Here is a 19714-nt window from a genome sequence, read left to right as displayed (position 1 = left end):
AGGTGAAGCAATGCTGAAAATTTCTGCTTTCTATTTATATGTTTGTGTTTCTTTGGGTTGGTGATGCCATTTCCTGTGAAGTCACTTCCTGTTCGTTTTCTCAGATGGGGTCTAACTCGAATTGTTTGTTGATAGAGTTCCAGTTGGAATGCCATGCTTCTAGGAATTCTCATGCGTGTCTTTGTTTGGCTTGTCCTCTATCAACAAACACATCGAGTTAGACCCCACTTACCACCCTCTAAGAAAAGGAACCGGAAGTGACTTCACCACCCCAAAGAAACACAAACATATAACTAGAAAGCAGGAATTATCAGCATTGCTTCGCGTGAGGCCCACTGAAGATGTTACCCACTAAGGTAACGAAATGTCTGGAAATGAACCTTTCAGCTCAGCAAGAAATATTTGTTTATCTCCCCTAGTATACAGCCTGTGTCAAATTTCTCCATTAAGCTGGGGCAGTTCTACCAATGGACTGCCTAACACTAACTGTCCAATTCTCATTCTTCAGAATTCAACTTGATACAGCAAGTTTACTCATACGCTGAGACACCAAAGGGCATCACAGAAGAGTCCAGTGTCGTTATTGCACATCCTGAAACAGGAGCAATGTGGGATAAAACCTAAGGCCATTCCTGATGACCACTTCTGAAGTAATTAAGGTATGACATGAATTTCCAAATGGAGACAGCTTACGATAGGCAAGAGTGATGGTCATGACGATTTAATGCAGATCAGTTGAATGTAATTACTTTATTGTAATATGAACAGCACAATATGCAAGAGGTGATTGAACAATTCAAGTCAAATGGCGGCTTATTTCTGAATAAGGTTCAAATCCCACTCCAGAATATTGACCAACAATCCATTAAATTTTTTTCTAGCTGTGTGGACCTTGGAGACCCATGCACAGCAGCAGCTTCCGAAAGTGGAAGCCAATGCGTCAGCTGCATGAAATCTCCAAGCAGCTGTGCAGCTTAGAGGGAACATTGACTTTGAACACGACATCCAGGCTGACAACTCCAGTCCCAAAGTGAAGGAGTGCTGCATTGTCAGAGATACCATTAAAAGCACATCTGTCCTCTAGGGTGCACATAAAAGCTCCCATGGGATCATTCTGAAGTAGGATAGCTCACCCCAGTGTGCTGATCAATTTTTATTTCTCAACTGACATTTCAAAACAAAAGGTTTAGTCATCAGTTCATGATTGTCTGTCGAAGCATGCTGCAATTCTAACACATAACAAGAGTGGCTGCATTCATTGCAGTGGTTTTAATTACTTCACCATTTTGGTTAGTGAAACATTTGAAAACATGCAAAAATATACAAAGTGCACTCTCATTTAACAATTTGCAGGTATTATGTACACACACTTCATCACTCTCCCCGACTGGTCACGTTCATTCTTTTACTTATTCCAATATTGAAGAGGGAATGAAACGCTATCAAGACTCACTCATAAGGAAAATGTGAGCGTTGGCACAATTTACATTAATAAACAGCTCCGTTGTTCAAAACCTCTGCACAAATTAGAAATGGAGGCAGAATTCAACAACAATGTGCTGGGAAGAGCTATTAAATATTGTACAGTTGAGGCAGAATGAAGCACGTCCGCAAAATTAATTTCACTACATATGAGAAACAGTGTCCGATAATCAGTGAAATCTTAGAACAGAAGCAAACACCAGCAAGAAAATAGTTTTCATTATAAAATGATTTATTCTTTGTAAATAGGTTCTGTACAAAATGTAATTCTTTTCAACATGATGGAACAATCTCAAAATAATTGTTGGCAAAGGACTCATTTTTTTAAAAATGTAAAAATAAAACAGTTTATAACTTACAAAAAAACTGGCCATATTGAGTTCACTATAAGATGGACAGGACTTAAACTGACTTGTATCAGTAAAAACATATTTGTTTTGAAAGGATATAGTGCTGTCTACAAAAGCCATTGAAGAGCCCACAAAATCTTTGTGGAGGCTTCTTAAACAGTGTAAAGGGACTGTGACAAATACCAAAATTCATTCTTACGTCCTATTCATAAGCTTTCAGTATTAATTGAAATTCTAGTTAATATTTCACACAGGGTGCAGAATGAATTACTTGAGAAATTTCAGTTACGACTCCTTTTCCAAAACAACACATCGAAAAGAAATGAGTAGGTACGTTATACACTCAGTCAAATTCTACTCTTTGAATTGAGTGCCAACTTTAATCTATCATGCAGAGAAATGGATCCCTCCTAATTTGAACTGATGACTCTTTAGCATGGTACAAAACAGTAAAAACACTTTATGCAGAAAACTGCAATACTTCCCAAATCTTACAAAAGTGCAGTACATGTTTGCAACTGTAACAAGAGAAACCTCTGTCCTCAATGCCCTCCTGGAAACAGTTGCAAAGGGCATTGGTTTACATAGAAATACCTTGTGATGACATTTTTGCTTTAAAAACCATGCAAGAACTCTGCAGTGTTTGCCAAACAACGCTGAGTAGTGCACAATTAAAACCATCGAGCAAATCGGCATCAGCTCGCTCATGCATTATTCCCTGCCGCAACGGCCTACTTCAGGGATACAGATGTGCAGTTACTAATTGGGCACTTGATGGTAAAGGTTTTGCTTCACCAGTGCAGTGCTCAACTTTCAGCTGTTTTTCATCCACCCACACCTTTCCTCCTCATCTGAAATATTTGCCCTTCTAGATGTCTTTTAATGAACACTTACGTCGAAGCCACAATCCCCTCCAACCGTTCACGAACTTTTGTAAACCAGTGAGAAACTTAGCCCACTCTTAAGCATGAGATACCGGGCAGACGTTGCACACTTAGCATCGTGCTTGTTGAAAGTAGTCTCTCCAAAATCAGCAGTTAGTAAATCCTGCTGAAGTATTTACTCCTATCAGTGTGTCAAAAAGACAGAAGTATTATTTAATCACTCTCCGTGTACAAATTCTGGCCAATGGTTCCATCTAAAGAGGAGTCACACATGATCCAACAGAGCAATGCAAAACAAACAAGAAAATATTGGAAAAGTGGACTGAAGTGATTTTCAACAAGAAAAATAATTCACAATCTGGGTAGTCTATTAACTTCACATTGCAACAGAAGGAGCCTTGATGGCAGAATTCTCTCGCCCTCCTCTCACTGGCGATTCAAGGTTCAGGTCTTACAGCCATGGGTGCCAGGCAGGGTCCATGCGACAGAGGTTGTCAAGGCTGTTGGCAGCTGCAACCAGTGTGTTCACTTTGCTCTCGCCGCCCTCAAACTGGGCCAGGCTGTGCAGCCTGGTCACAATAGCAGTCACTGCCTTCTGAACCAGTGAGACCAGCTGCTGGCTGTCCATGTTCTCAGGCTGGCCAGCTGCCGAGAGAGGGGAGGAAGTGTCCTCCTGAGTCTTCTTGTGCCAGGCAATTATTTCATCACGCAGCACAGCTTTCAGAATGCCATCAACCTGCAAGGAGAAGAAAATTGGATAATTATCTGCAATTAACAGAATAACCAGGGGACCTGTCCCCGACGCAGCACGTATAATAAGTCATATTCTTTAATCGATTGGACGTGAAAGAAACAACGCAAACCAAAACAGCATTTTAATAACAAAGCTGGTTAGGTAATGAGAGTTATTAGGCAAGTTAGCTGCTACATTGTTCGGAAAAATAAAAACAACCACGTGTAATGATCTGGAATCCACTGCTTGAGAGAGTGGTGGAAGCAGAATCCATCATAACTTTGAAAAGAAAAGCTTTACACAGTCATGGACGAAGAACAGGGAGTGGGACTAATAGAAGTAGTTCTTTCAAAGAACTGGCATATACACAACAAGCTGAATGGCCTCCTTCCATTCTGCAATGCATGAACTGCAGAAATAAATCATTGCGGTGCTTTTGAAAATAGCCTCAGTGTAGAAGTTAAAATGAAGGACTGCAAACTAGTCAGATACACCCGTTTACTTTGCAGCTTTGAAATATTTCAGAGCTATTAAACCAGTTTCAACAAAGGTGGGGTACGTTTCTTAAACTGCGCCTCATTTAGCCTGTGATCTGAAAATCCGTTCAATTCGCCTGGAACTAAATCGCCAGGTCAAAATCCTGGAATTTGACCCAAACAGTACTGTGGGTGTATCTGCACCCCAGGGACTGCAATGTTTCTAGACACAGTGAGTCACTATGACCTTCAAGTGCAGTTAGGGACAGACAACAATTGCCAGCAACACCCACATTTCAGGAACAAATAAAAGATTTTAGACAGCTTGAGGTTGGCTCGCTCATAAGCAACGGTTAGTAAAAGAGGAATATGATTAATTAACCAGAAAATCCAGTCGTTTGTGAAATTCTTCTTTGGGGAGTGAAGCAAAGAGATGGAGAGGACGGTACATGAACAACAAGAAGAAACCCTTCGGTCAAGGGAGGCATGTGTGTATGTCTTTCCCTCAGTGCAGGAACATTGTGCAGTACTGGAATTGTAACAGACATCATATTTGAATAGTTTATGACAGCATGTTAACCCGACCATCAAAGCAGAATTCTTCAGTGAGGAGAAGATTAAATGGGACAGTGAGCTAATCAAAGTAGTTAGGTGCCTGACAGCCCTGGCAACCATACAGTCTTATTTTATTCTGGTTAGAAATTCAGTGAAGTTCATCAGAGAGAGATAGCACAAGTATGTTAAATATATAAAACCTGAGAGCCAGGGCTGATTATATCCAAGCAATACCAACACAAAAGCCACTTAACCCACTTCAGCAAGGAAATGTAAAGATGGTGGTCTCTGGAATGTTTACAAATATAAATTTTACTAATATTTTGCCTACAAAGAGTAGCAGTATTTAATTGGCTTTGCCTTAGCATTTTTCACTTTGGCCTCTGAATGAGAATGAGAATGAGAATGGAAGTTTACGTCCCACTCTAGAGTCTGAGCATGTAACTTCGGGCGGCACGGTGGCACAGTGGTTAGCACTGCTGCCTCACAGCACCAGAGACCAGGGTTCAATTCCCGCCTCAGGCGAGTGACTGTGTGGAGTTTGCACATTCTCCCCATGTCTGCATGGGTTTCCTCCGGGTGCTCCGGTTTCCTCCCACAGTCCAAAGATGTGCAGGTCAGGTGAATTGGCCATGCTAAATTGCCCGTAGTGTTAGGTAAGGGGTAGATGTAGGGGTATGGGTGGGTTGCACTTCGGCGGGGCAGTGTGGACTTGTTGGGCCGAAGGGCCTGTTTCCACACTGTAAGTAATCTAATCTAATCTTAAGCTGTGGCTCCAGCACAGTACAATGTAAATGCTATATTGTTATGAGTGCTGTTTTTCTGATGAGACTCTGCCCTCTCAAGAGAACATAAAAAAATTCACAAGCACTATTCTGAAGAATGCAGATTTCTTCCCAATGCCCTAGTTAATAATGATTCCTCAACAACAGTGAAATAGGTTATCTTGGTCATCAGATTGCTGCTTGTGGGAGCTTGCTGTGCACAAATTAGTTGCAGGGTTTCCTTCATAACCAAGTGACGACACTTCAAAAAAGTACCTCCGTCTGTGTCCCAAAGCATTTCGTTGAGGTTGTCAATGACATTGTAGAAATGCACGTTTCTACCCCTTGATGACAGGAAAACACTTTGTTGAAAAATGCAACTGCAAATAGTCAGGAGTTCAACAGAACGATTAAGAATGAAGGTCTGACAAGGACAATCAGAACACAAAGCAATGACCTGAAAGGTGGGGAGGCATGGATTCCTATGAACAGGAAAGCAAGTAGGACTGGAGACCATAGAAAAACCCTAATTTTTTGGGACGATTATGCATAAAATAGATTTTGCTGACTGTACACAATTTAAAGGCATGCTGATAGAATTTGAAGACACATTTATATCACAACAGAGAATTCATTTCTGTTGAAAACGTCAACACACTGTATTCCAGTTGTTTTAAGCTGTGACTGTTGCTCTTAGCTTCTGAGGCAGCACTGGCTGTCCAAACTAAAATCTTTCATCTTTACATTCCCAGCTCTGACAGTTGGACAGATTGCACAAAGGAATTTAAATTGCTCAGGTCTTGTCACTTAAAGAATGGTAAGCATGCACCATCACATTAAAGGGCGGCGTGGTGGCTCCGTGGTTAGCACTGCTGCCTCACAGCACCAGGGACCCAGGTTCAGTTCTGTCCTCCAGCAACTGTGTGTGTGGAGTTTGCACATTCTCCCTGTGTATACTTGGGTTTCCTCCAGGTGCTCAAATCTCCTCCCACAATCCAAAGACATGCAGATTAGGTGGATTGGCCATGTTAAATTTCTATGGATGTGCAGGTTCGGTGGATTAGTCAGGTGAAAATGCAGGATTTTAAGGATAGGTTAGGTGGGTGGGACCAGGTGAGATGCTCTTTGGATAGTTGGTGGGGACACGAAGGGCCAAATGACCTGTTTCCCCACTGTAGGAATTCTATGATCTTTTATCCCATCAGGAAGCTTCAGGGGTAGTCATAACCATATTGACAGACTAGCAACATGGAATATCAGATGGGAAGGACAAGATACTCCATTGCCTTACTTTGAAGTTTGGTTGTGCGAAACATCTGGCAACAGCTATCATCGAGGCAGTGAGTGGGCCGGACACTCCGATGGCAGTGAGAAACTCTGAGATGTTTGGAGTGAGACGGAATGGCACAGGGCGGTTAGCATCGAGATCGCCAGAGTTGTCATTGATATCAAACCTGAAGTACGCCACATTGAGCTTTCCGGTGTCCTAGAACACAAGATCAAACAACAGGATCCCATTCAGTAAGCAAATGTTACCTGTAGAAATGAAGAACTACAAGCAAATATTCAACTTACAATGAGGAAAAAATACACATGGATGAAAAGGTGTCAGTATCTTACCTTTTTCATTCAAGGAGTCCATCATTTTGAAAGAGCTATTCCTCCCCTTACATCCTGGTTCTAAATACCAACTGATAATTAAACTTGAAAGAATGTTAAATAAACTAGCCTCCACCCCAGACACCCAACCTTGTGGATAATAACTAGATTTTTAAAATAAAATTCAGGATTATACCAATTTGCAATTTTGTCTCATGGCAAACAGTTACTGACCAAATCGCAGTGGAGAGATTCAAAAGGTAATACAGAAAAGCTAACTCGAGGGGAAAAGCAATATTTAAGGGAGACAATCTTGGCATTAAAAATTGGCTATTTAACAGTGAAATGAAGAAGCAATTCTCCGTCACATAAGGAAAGTGGCAATACTGGAATGGAACACTTCTTCTCAAAGACTGTGGATGCTGAGCCACAACTGGAACACTCAAGATTGAGTTCAGTGAATCTTTACAGAGTAAAGACTAGATTCCCTACAGTGTGGAAACAGGCCCTTTGGCCCAACAAGTCCACACCGACCCTCCGAAGAGTCAGCCCCATTTCCCTCTGACTAATGCACCTAGAACTATGGGCAATTGAGCATGGCCAATTCACCTAACCTGCACACCTTTGGACTGTGGGAGGAACCCCACGCAGACATGGGGAGAATGTGCAAACTCCACACAGACAGTCACCAGAGGCTGGATCTCCCTGGCGCTGAGAGGCAGAAGTGCTAACCACTAAGCCATCGTGCCACCCTATACTGAGAGTAAAACAAGTTTAAAGTAGGAAAGATGTAAATAAATGGCAGACCAAACTCAAGGGGCTGAACAGAGTCCTCTGTTCCAATAATAGTGTTAAATTTGTCTGGTTTGAGAAATATTTTGGGATATCCTGAGGGATATACAAATGCAAGTTCATCAATATTGCTGATCATCAGAACATTTCCAAGAACACTTTGGCAGAAAAATTCATTACAGACTTCAATCTGTACAGCAGGGTCAATTAAGAAGCCATATAATTTGATTATGCAGATCAGAAATAATGATTCTGAAGACACTACCTTACATAAGTTGTTGGGATATTTCATCAGTTCCAAATCATTTATTTTTTACGAACCTGGAGATTTTTGACATTTATGTTACAAAGATAAGAGGACTAACCTTTTGACATACTATTTAACAATGATCTGGTAATATTGATATTCAAAGAAAAATTCAGAGGTTTTGAATCAGTAATGCCTGCATTGTACATATTGGACCCCTCATCATTAGGAAGAAATATAGTCAGCAGTAAAGTGAAAATCATTCCCTACCACATTACTGAATTATTTGAAGTAACAAAAGACAGACAAGGGTAATCTGCAAATATCTGAATTTCCAAAAAGCCTTTGATTAGATATTGTACAGTAGACTCATGACCATGTTCAATATTTTTGGAATCAGCGGGCAAATAGCAGAAAGGAGAAAGCAAACCAATTTCACATCTGAAAACAGCAAATGTTGACGGTTGCTCAGTCTGCTGTTTCACCAGTTAGTTTATCAATTTGGATGAAGGAATGGGAAACAATTACAACATTTGCGTATGACTCCAATTTTGGGCAAGGGGGAGGGTAAAAGTTAGTACAGAGGAGAACTACAACAATAGACAAGACAAGCATTAACAAACTTTCAAAATAGGTACATGATTGTCAAATTTATTTCAATGTCGACTAATGTTAGAAGGCAAAATAAGGCAGCCACATACTCCTTTGAAAGTAACTCTCTAAATATCGGTGAAGAACATTAGGATCTGCAAGTTCAGACACACAAATTATGAACTGGTTACTAAGTCCATAAAAAGAAAACAAAACACTGCAGCTCATTTCCTAAGGGATAGAGTTGAAATGCAGAGCGGTGTTGTTAAACTTGTTAGGTTAATACATATAGTGCTGGACAGAGTCTTGATCCCTATTATTACCAGGAAAGAGAAACACTGGAGAAGGTACAAAATTACCAAAACGATTCCAGAATTTCAGAGTTTATCCTCTTCAGGAAAGGGGCCAAACTAGGGAATTTATTCTCTAGACTGATACGATCTGACTGAGGTCATATAGCATGGAAACAGACCCTTTGGTTCTCCTTAACATTATGAAATATTTTCATGGAATAGATTTTGGGGAGGTGGTTTAAACAGTTGAGAAGACCAAACTAGGAGCCATATCACAATCATTGGTCAAATTGGGCATTCATAAGGAAATTTTTTTATACAGGGAGTGATGCCATGACCATGGACCATAACCTCAATCAGCTATGGCCACATTCAACTTTAATTGCAATGAGTTCTTTTCATAAACAAAAAAGGCTATTAAGCTAAATGTAGACTGCAGGCATAAATTCCAAATGAGATGCTGAAGAACAACAATAGACAACAAATTGAACTTGTAATCTCTTGGGAGTGACTCAAGACTGTGGACTGGATGGTATAAAAAGATGAACAGTCTGGAGAGATACATTTTTTGATTTTTTTTACCCCTTTCAAGAATACACAGAGACAGAGGTTAATAGTGAAATTCAACTCCAATATGTAATCGAGTGGCCTAATATCCTTGTGTGTGGACCAGGTGTACATGGAGGGTAATGGAAAAGCAAATTAAGCACTCCTACAGTACAAGGAAAGGAAATGACTGAATCTCACTGAGTGCTGCTAGTCAGCCACAGGCAAAAGAAATAAGAATAGAAGAGTTTCAACCAACCTACAAACCCAAAAAATTGATTGTTCAACTACCAATGTCAAAACTATTGGTAACATCCACCTCAATGGCTACATTTGCTATTTACAAACAATGTTAAAATTTACCCAACACCAGGTTATAGTCCAACAGCTAACTACCTGATGAAGGAGCAATGCTCTGAAAGCTTGCACTTTCAAATAAACCTGTTGGACTATAACCTGGTGTTGTGCGATTTTTAACTTTGTCCACCCCAGTCCAACACCAGCACCTCCACATCATGGCTTCACAAACAATGCAGAGACTGATGTATTTTTTTAAAAACTTTTCATTTTGAACTCGCCTCTTATTCTGATCTGCATAAGAGAGTTGGGTTACTGTTTCTTCCTGTATTTATACTCAGTTGTTTTGTTTATTTGAGGCTGGATTAAATTGGCTCCTTCTTTTGGGTCTGGGAGAAAGCTATCTCAAAAGAATTAATTGTTTTAAAGGTAATCTTCCTGCATCCAATTGAAGGGTGTGCAAATAACCAAGGGGAACTAGTTCACTTCCCTCACCTCGGACTTTAATAGTTTGACAAGTCCTGTCTGGAACTGTGACAAATTGGGGTACCTCACAAAGAGATGGATTGTAACAGTGGTTAGTATGCAGAATCTACTATCACAAAGAGTAATTAGTTGGGGCAAATAGAATGGATTTAAAGGGAAACAGGAGGAGAAAATGCTCATTAGACTTAGAAGAGGATCGTGCAGATCATAAACATTGGCAGAGACCAATTGGATCAAATGGCCTGTGCTTATCCTGTTAACACCACATAATGTTTTATAACAGAGATACACAATGAAACTGGGAACTGGAAATAACCTCAAAACGTAAATTCACACTTCAATCCGTTTTTAAAAATCTGCAATGTAATCTTTATACTGAAAGGTTACAAGTTCAGCTTTATTCATTTTAAAACGAATCCAGAAGAAATTAGATTTTGCTGGCTTTAAAAAAAATCCCAACAGTAATTGTTTTGGCATAAGGCAAAAACCAAGAGCTATAAAATATAGCTGGGCAGGAACCTCAGTACAGAAAACTGTTCATTGCTCTCACTGGATTCATTTTAACTCAGTGCAATTATCATTTTGTTTAAATTGCTTCAAATTAGTTACATAAATAGTCTTCAGCTCCTCAATGACCATTAGCTGCACCTGCTTCAGGCATCTTGCACAGACTGGCAGTGGGCACAAAACAGCAAAATGCTCAGCAAGTACACCAAAAATTCAGCAGGAATTACAGCATTTCTTTAAAACTTACTGCAGTCTGTTGTTAATAGCCATAATGTGACTTTGCATGTACCTGCGCAATTTGAAGCATTTCAGGGTTAAGGCGGTTCAGGTGAAGTACAAATTCAGCAAAACCAATCAATGCGAGCTGAATGGTGAACATTTTTCTAAAGGTCCAGTAGTCCGTGGCATTAGGGAACGTGTGCAAAGCCCATTCCTTCAGCATGCTCCGTGGCACCATGTTTCCCTGCACCTCCTTTAGAATGTCACGCAGAACCTGAAAACAATCAGGAAATTCAAACTGGTATCAGAGCACTTATCACATGTAAAACAACTGCAAAGTAAATCAATGTTATTGTTCAAAGAAATTAAGGTGAACAGTGACAAATTGGGTACAGGGGCTGATATTTAATGGAACAACAGCAATTTCAATCACCACAGGAGAACTAATGAAAGCCCCACATTAACCGTTTTCAGAGAGGCCAATTAGGCACTTAACAGGGCAGTCCAGGATCAAGGACCCTGTGGACAGAAATCCCATAGGCCAAGAGTTGGCAGATAAAGGCCGAAATTCTGCATTGTATGGCAATGTCACTGGGGAGACAGTGACCTCTGCTGGCTCTTTATCCACCCAAGACTTAGGATCACCAAGGTCTCCAGGCCACAGAGAATTGATGGGAAGAAATCAATAACAAGGGCAAAGGCACGTTCTCAGATGTAACCACCCCTCTATTCCGATACTGGATCACTTGATATGGCAGTGTGTCCTTCACGAATGAGGAACCCCTAATCCTAGCTCGTGAGCTCACAGATCTTTAAGATGGCATCAGTTCCATTTGAATTGAATCCAATTGAAAGGGCTCAATTGCCATTGGGAATAGGAATGAAGGCCATCTCTGGGCCTTCCTGCCATTGATTCAATCAGGGTAGACACATGAATGTGGCAGAGTTACCACCTTCCTTATTAAATGCACCTAATGACCTAAACCTCCCAACACAAACTCATCATTGGCAAGTACATCATATTTTTCCAAGCATTGACATGGGAACATGAGACTAAAGGACAGCAGACAGAGGTAAAGAAGGGCAAAATGAAGCAAAGGAAAAAGAAATGGAAAAGGCAGATCAAGATCAGTGGAAAGGCTGCTACAATACTCGATTAATTGGAGATACTTGGGTATTAAGTTAGGATTTGCACTATCACAATAATTCAAAGATATTAATTATTAATATTGCAACTTCCATCAAGTAATTTTAATACTTAGGGTTTGCATGGATTAAGATTGTCCCAAGAAAAAAAAAGACTTTAAAATGCCACAGTAATAACCTGACCACAGATGGAGCCAGACTTCAAGAAACCAACAATAAACAAGAACCAGTCTGAACTGAAATTAATGTTTCTGTCAATAAAGACCAAAGCCGGTCACTCATGCAGAAACTGGCATCTCCTATTCAGATTTACAATTGCATGATGAGACATGGTAAGATGAAAGACATCTCCTGCAACTATCCAATTTGAAAAACAAGGAGCTTAGATAGTAGAACTCACAACTAATTGTGTTTCAGGGAGCAGCTTTTGACAGACCAGAGGAGATGGATTTGTGACTGGGACTGGAGAAGGTTCTCTCTCTGGTCCCTCAGGAAACAAGAAGCCCAGTAATAAAGTGAATTGGAGAAACACAAACAACTCAAAAGCCATCTGCAATATTAACAGCTGTTGTTCTAGGACATCCTTAACTAACCATTGCTTCAAGTTAACACCGAAACCTCAAGAACATGCTAATGACTTTAAACTGCACATTCTTTCAGCTTCCTTTTTGTACTGAACTTTATAACTTCACACCCACATTTGCATTTCATGTTGCGTCTTCAGTATTTTTTCTCCAGATTAGCACGTAAAATAATAATTCTTCTTCCTTTTACTCAAGATGATTTTGTGATGGAGTCTTTCTTGTTTTTGGTGAACTAGTTAACTACAGTATAATTGGAGTGAGGTTTGGATATGTGCTAAAGGGATCTAGAAGTCAATGAAAGCAGACAGGCAGGTGCAGCAAGCAATTAGGAAGGCAAATGATTTATTGGCCTACACTGCAAGAGAATTGGAGTTCAGAACTAGGGATGTCTTACTGCAATTATATTGGGTCCTGAGGAGACTACACTTGGAGATTGTATGTAGTTCTGGTCTAGGAAAGGATATACTTGCCGTCATGAAAGTGAAGCAGAAGTACACTAGGCTGATAACAGGCACATTCTGGATTAGTGGTGCTGGAAGAGCACAGCAGTTCAGGCAGCATCCAACGAGCAGCGAAATCGACGTTTCGGGCAAAAGCTCTTCATCAGGAATGCTGCCTGAACTGCTGTGCTCTTCCAGCACCACTAATCCAGAATTTGGTTTCCAGCATCTGCAGTTATTGTTTTTACCACCTTGATAACAGGCACATCCAATGAAGACAGATTGGTTCACTAGGTCTGATCCACCAGAGTTTAGAGAGAAAAAAAGGATATTGGATTGAAACAAATTCTAACAGGGTTGGGCATATGGATGTATGGAGGATGGTCTCCCTGGCTGTGGAATTCAAAGTAATAGATAATAGGGCAGGAGGCCAAAAGCTTGGGTTCAAAGATAGCTTTAAAACATCAGAAAGAGTTTGCAAAATTATGGGAGAGAATTTCAAAATTTAGGGTTCAGACAGCTGAAAGCATAGTTACCAAAGGTGGAGTAAAAGAAGTGGGGATCGGCAATCTCAACATTAAGCTGTAATAGCCTCAAGATTTTTGCTTTCAATAGACGATCCTATACATGTCCCATTGTCTATTTTCACCTTTAATCAGAAGAATATGCAAAATATCAAACATGATAAATATTGTTATCTTACTGTAAACCAGAATACAAATGATCATGCTCCAAATATAGAGTGCTGTAAAAATCTATTCACAACTGATTTTATTTAAACTGACAAAATCTTTTCCTTATTCCATATTAACCTTTGTCAAATCTTCAACCATTTACTTATGACACAACAAAACCCACATTAACTTCAGGAGTCATACTTATTCAAAGAGTCTACACTTGTTTCAGTTGGGTTTATTTGCTATTTTAGTTGTTTATTTTGATACTGCTTTGATAGAATCTGATTTACAGTAATGGACAGATTATGCAAGAGTCACACTGCACCGCAACAGGCCCTTCGGTTCAACTCGTCCATGCTGACCAGGTATCCTAAATTAAACTAGTCTCATTTGCCTGCATTTGGTCCATATCCCTCTAATCCTTTCCTATTCACATACCTGCCTAAAAGTCTTTGAAATGTTGTAATTGTAGATAATGTCCAAGGAACAGGAGAATCAACGTTTCGGGCTTATGCCCGAAACGTCGATTCTCTTGTTCCTTGGATGCTGCCTGACCTGCTGCGCTTTTCCAGCAACATATTTTCAGCTCTGATCTCCAGCATCTGCAGTCCTCACTTTCTCCCTTAATTGTAGATAATGTTGATCAGCCTTAAACAAAAATAGACTTCCACTAAGAGGAGAGTACAATTAACTTCTTCCTTCTGATTTTCTTTACTCTCATCTGGAAAAGACTTGCTGTACACAATTTGGTGCAGGCAGTCTGTTCATTTATACATTAATTAGAGAAGAAAATGGCCTACCAACTCAGAGATTATAGCATAGAGCAGAACACACTATAAATTCCAAGGTTCAGATTTCATGAATAACATGTTCACCTTTTAAAAATACTTAGCTTATTCTGATAGTGTGAGGCCTCATAAAACAAACAGATTATTTGACCTTGAGTAAACCATTTATTTGAACAAGAATACTTCATTGTATTTTCTCTGAAGTGTAAGCTCAGGTTTATCCCTTGGCACTCTGGTTATTTTTCTTCCTCTGTCGTCATATCTTCCCACACCCCCTCCAACTACTGCCTCTCCCCAGAACACAAATTTCCGTTCCTCTCAAGGCCACAGAGTGCACAGTGGGATACATTTCCACATTTTGGTCAATGCAGTTAGTGCCTTTACATAGGATGACACAAGATGTACACGTCTTTTAACAGCACCTTCACAAAGCTTAAATTTTAAAAATAAAAGGCTTCCTGCGAAATACTTGAAAAGTTAAAAGTCAACTTGAAGTAATTTACAGGAAGGAAGTGTAGTCTGTTCAGGTCCAAATCAAGGAACTATCCTATGTATTTGTTCATTACATGAAATCCACTGCACAGAAACAGGCCACTTAACAGAACAGTGGTGCTCATGATCTGCTTGAGCCTCCTCCCGAATTTCTTCGTGAAAGGAGCTATATAAAAAATTGATCCTCCTCCTTTGTTTGGCATTATATTCGTATATCCTGGCAAAGGGGTGAACAGAAAGAGATACTTTTGACTACAGTAGTGCCAGATTTTCACAGCACCGAGGAACAGTGTGTCCCTCTTGATTTTAGGATAGAACCGTAATGCCATCTGTCCAATTTGTTGTGGGTGTGTTCCTCAAACAGCAGGAATTTTTACCCAAGCCAAGAGCAGCCTGAACCATTTCTTGTGCTGTAGTTAACATCGTTTTGATGAATGGAACAGAGGACTCAAAGAGGAGTGAAACAATATGCAACAACAATAGTCACTAGCTCCTGAAACAAAGAGGTGAAGACAATCATGAGAAAAGAAAAGTGAACATACATGGAGAGAATGTAGTAGAGGTGATTAGTGATAGCAAATGCCACACTGTTAATGGGAAGCACACAAATGAGGAAAAAGCAGTAAAATCACTTCCCATAATTGCTGCATCATTACCAGTGACTTGGAAATTAGAGGCATTTTTAAATCCAGTAATCTACTGCATAATGCCAGGAATCATGTAACTTTATGTAATGTAGGCAGGAGTAAGATGCAATACTTAAATCAATATAATTTTATAACATTTTTGCTAGACACATTTCTACAATATTTATTTCACACAAGATAAGTGATCAGTGCAGTTCACAATGTCCAGTCTCTGAACAAGTGTATTATATCTGGTATAGGTAACATTTCTGGATTTTTTTTAAACCAACGCTCAATAACTTTTGTTTCTAAGATAATGTCATTACAGTATATCATCTTTCTCATTATAATCAGCCTTGTCACTGCTCTCTGCTCCTTTGCTTCTTCAAGGTCCCTCTCATTAATCATTCTCCTTGAACTATTAATTTTCAACATGCATCTGTAGTAAGCTAACTCAAAGCCCTCCATTGTTACTTTTCCAATATTCAAGGTCTAATCTCACATTCGTTCCATGCTGTCTAGCATATTATTTAACAACTTGATTTTATACCTGTGCAAGAAAACAGGAACCTCTCTTATGCAATTCTTAGACTGTAACTTGATGAAGCAGTGAAGTAGTTATGCTGTCCATACAAATTACACCTTTATCCAATTGCTCCATGTTTAGCCAAATTGGATATAATGGGTTAAATTGAGGTTTGGGAGCAGAAAGATGTCTTGCGTTTCGTTAAGTCTAGGAGACTGAGAGGTGATCCGATTGAGGTATTTGAGATGCTTGAAGATTTTAATGTGGTAGCTAAAGATAAATTGTTTCCAATGAAGAATTGGAATCTACAAATTAGAGCTAGGCCATGTAGGAGGAGGGGGGTCTTGTGTAGCATAGCGATAGTGCACATTTGGACCAGAATCTCAAAGTCAAGTCCTACACCAGGACCTGTTTGGCATGGCAGGTATGCTCAAAACGAGGCCAGACAGGCAGTAATTCCTTCCACTATGTGTGATAGCAGTAGTGACAATGGGAGAATTGCCAGTCATCTGTTTGGCAGAATACAAAAGGAAACCAGTGCAGGACTTTGCCTGTAAGCATGAACCAATTCAATGGAAAACCATGGCCCATCCCCCAAAAAGACAATGAGATGAAAGATAGAAAGACATACGGCTAGGACACTCCGGAAGCATCCCCCAAAGAAAGAGTGGGGAAAAAAATCTGAAAGGGAGCCAACTGAAGTTTTAAAAACAGAGAGGGTTTTCTAGCAATTCTAACCTATGAGGCATCCATTATTTTGAACAGCAGCAATGGCTTTCACTTCCATAGTGCCTAAACTCTGGAATTTCCTGCCTAAATTTCTCCACCTTCTACGGCTCTCTGTTCTTTTAAGTTATTCCTTAATATCTATCACTCTGGCCAAGGCTTGTTCCAATAAAACCACCGCAACTGAGAAGCAAACAATTTATTTTGTGTATTTGATACCTGATGACTTGCTTGGGTTCCTCTGGCCTGCACAGTAGCCAGCCTGTCATAATAGCGAGATACAGGATTGTCATGCTCTATACCCTTTTTGGCGCAGCGTTGCTTGTAAATTTCCACAAGAGACAGCGAAGAAGGATTGTCTTCAACCAATCGCATCTGAGGCGAAACTGCAACAACTCGTGGTACTATAAAACAAATGGGGAAATTACAAGTTGGATACAACATCACTGCAATTTTACTGGACATTGTCTATACCAAATACAGGGGAACCTTGATTATCTGAATACCAATTATCTGAAAATCAGATTATTTGAAGGAGATCTCGAGGTCCCAACAGAAACATTACATCAAGGACGTGTGTCCAACAACTGATCGTGTCTTTGGTTTACAGTGATTAAAAATGCTGCTGAGAATACTCCTGGACTGATAGGAGTGCAGGAACTGTCTCTAAATGGCTGACCTCCAACCCCCCCTCTCTCTACCCACACTTTCCCTGGAGTTCTACATGGGGGTGTACCCTAAACCCATCTTCCACAGGTGATCTCTCTAACATTGTCTTGTACAGGGCGAGAGAGAGAGAGAGAGAGAGAGAGAGAGAGAGAGAGAGAGAGAGAGAGAGAGAGAAGAGAAGAGAGAGAGAAGAGAAGAGAGAAGAGAAGAGAGAGAGAAGAGAGAGAGAAGAGAAGAGAAGAGAAGAGAAGAGAAGAAGAGAAGAGAAGAGAAGAGAAGAGAAGAGAAGAGAAGAGAAGAGAAGAGAAGAGAGAAGAGAGAAGAGAGAAGAGAAGAGAGAAGAGAAGAGAGAAGAGAAGAGAAGAGAAGAGAAAAGAGGAGAAGAGAAGAGAAGAGAAAAGAGGAGAAGAGAAGAGAAGAGAAGAGAAGAGAAGAGAAGAGAAGAGAAGAGAGAAGAGAGAAGAGGGAAGAGGGAAGAGGGAAGAGGGAAGAGGGAAGAGGGAAGAGGGAAGAGGGAAGAGAAGAGAGAAGAGAGAAGAGAAGAGAAAAAGAAGAATGAGAGTGAGAGATATGAGGAGGGGTTGGACGGGTCGGTGGCGGTGTCGGGTTGCGGGCGGTGGGTGTGTTGGATGGATGGGGTCTGGGGACGGGCAGTGGGCAGCGATGAGGGGTGGATGGTGGGTGGGGACAGACGGGAGGTGGTGTTGGACGTGGTTGGGGGTGCGGGTGTGGGGCCGTGTCAGATGGGGTTTGGGGGCTGGCGGGGACAATATTGGAGGCTCTCATGCACTGTGCTGCTGCTAGTCTCCTAAACGGGGAGCAGACTTAATAGAAAACTCAGAGCCCTGAGGAAAGGCACTGAATTGATTAACCGAACAATCAATTATCCGAACAAAATAGTGCCTACCCATCTCATTTGGATAATTGAGGTGCCACTGTACTCACAAACATAGCATCTTAGTTGTTAATAAAACAATGTGCTGGTGAACAGCTAGTAATAACCAGCATGATCAAAGCAATAATCTGGGAGATGTCAGCATTTGTGGGACCTTGCTATCTGCCAGTTGACTATATTGAATTTCCTACATTACAATTGTGACTATACTGTTAAAGCATTTCAACTAGCTGTAAAACATTTGGCAAAGTCCTTATATTGCAGAAGAAATTTGATAAGTGTAAACCTTTGTTTCAGAATAGGTCTTTCTTTAAATATCTTATCTACATCAGTTAGAAAGAACAGTAAACTACAGCTATTTAGTTAATCAGTTTTTGGCTATTTATCTTTTATTAACATATGTTTATTCAAAACGCCAAATATAAAGCAATATCCCTTAGGATGCACAATCACGTTTAAAAACTGGAATGAGATGTCAAGACTGGACAGGGCACACAATAACTAAAAACGAGACAATTTGTTGTTTATTTCTTTCCCTGTAACTCAAGGCAAGGACACAATCAAAGGTAATGGGACTCAGCAGTAAGTGATCAAACAGTATAGGAATAAAAAGAATCCTAGGTAAGCAAAGCTACAGGAACAATAAACAAAGTGACAGGGGGTGGGGGCCTGGTTCACCTGGAATGAGAATAATTTCTAATTAAACATGGAAAATACATGTACACAACTAATTTCCAATTAGCTTCAGAAATGTGTGTATGTAGCAATTAGACTTTGTGGTTTAAAAATAATAATTACATTCAACCAAATAACACAACATGGTTGTGCATTAAATGGTACAATCTAACTGTCAGTATAATGGTTAGTAGATTCCCTAATTTAGAGAAAGGAACAATAATTGTACTAAGATTTGACTGGGGCTGTTTAAAAAAAAGACTGCAGCCTCAGTTTATAATGATGTATAATAATCAAGTATTAAAAAACATACAGACTCTTTGCTGCTTGTTCACTTTCAACAACATTGCATCTATTTTCACAGGAAGACAGCATTTCAGAACATGATACCTGTGAAGAATAAGTGTCTCTTTGTAGTCTCCTTTCTTTTCTCGAGGCAGGGGTTCAATAACCTCAGCAGTTGTAGAACACGCTCCTCCCGTCGAGACTCTGTCAGACATGCATCATTCATCACTAGGTATGGGTATATCTTGCCATTATGGCCCCGGATGTAAAGTCTCCGAGCTGCTGTATTGTGCTTCTGTACAATTTCTACTCTGGGCATGAACCTGATGACAAAAGACAATATTTAGTTTGAAAAACAAGTTCC

The 19714-nt window shown here is 40.2% G+C and overlaps 1 protein-coding gene across 2 annotated transcripts in view; it reads right to left on the bottom strand.

Annotated features, from left to right (window-relative positions):
- Nucleotides 1-1701: 1701 nt before the first annotated feature.
- The window catches only part of trrap (transformation/transcription domain-associated protein), a 223741-nt gene continuing 205728 nt past the window's right edge, over nucleotides 1702-19714 (bottom strand). For both annotated transcript variants that reach the window (XM_072559829.1, XM_072559830.1), the window contains 5 exons: nucleotides 19456-19673; nucleotides 17046-17230; nucleotides 10892-11095; nucleotides 6536-6730; nucleotides 1702-3452 (listed from right to left, as the gene is read on the bottom strand). In XM_072559829.1, the coding sequence (XP_072415930.1) occupies nucleotides 3168-3452; nucleotides 6536-6730; nucleotides 10892-11095; nucleotides 17046-17230; nucleotides 19456-19673 (1087 nt within the window). In that variant the 3' untranslated portion in view covers nucleotides 1702-3167. The remainder of the gene's footprint in view (nucleotides 3453-6535; nucleotides 6731-10891; nucleotides 11096-17045; nucleotides 17231-19455; nucleotides 19674-19714) is intronic.

Source organism: Chiloscyllium punctatum, chromosome 40 (genome assembly GCF_047496795.1).
Source record: "Chiloscyllium punctatum isolate Juve2018m chromosome 40, sChiPun1.3, whole genome shotgun sequence".
Lineage (NCBI taxonomy): Eukaryota > Metazoa > Chordata > Chondrichthyes > Orectolobiformes > Hemiscylliidae > Chiloscyllium > Chiloscyllium punctatum.
This window is presented reverse-complemented; position numbering and strand designations above follow the sequence as displayed.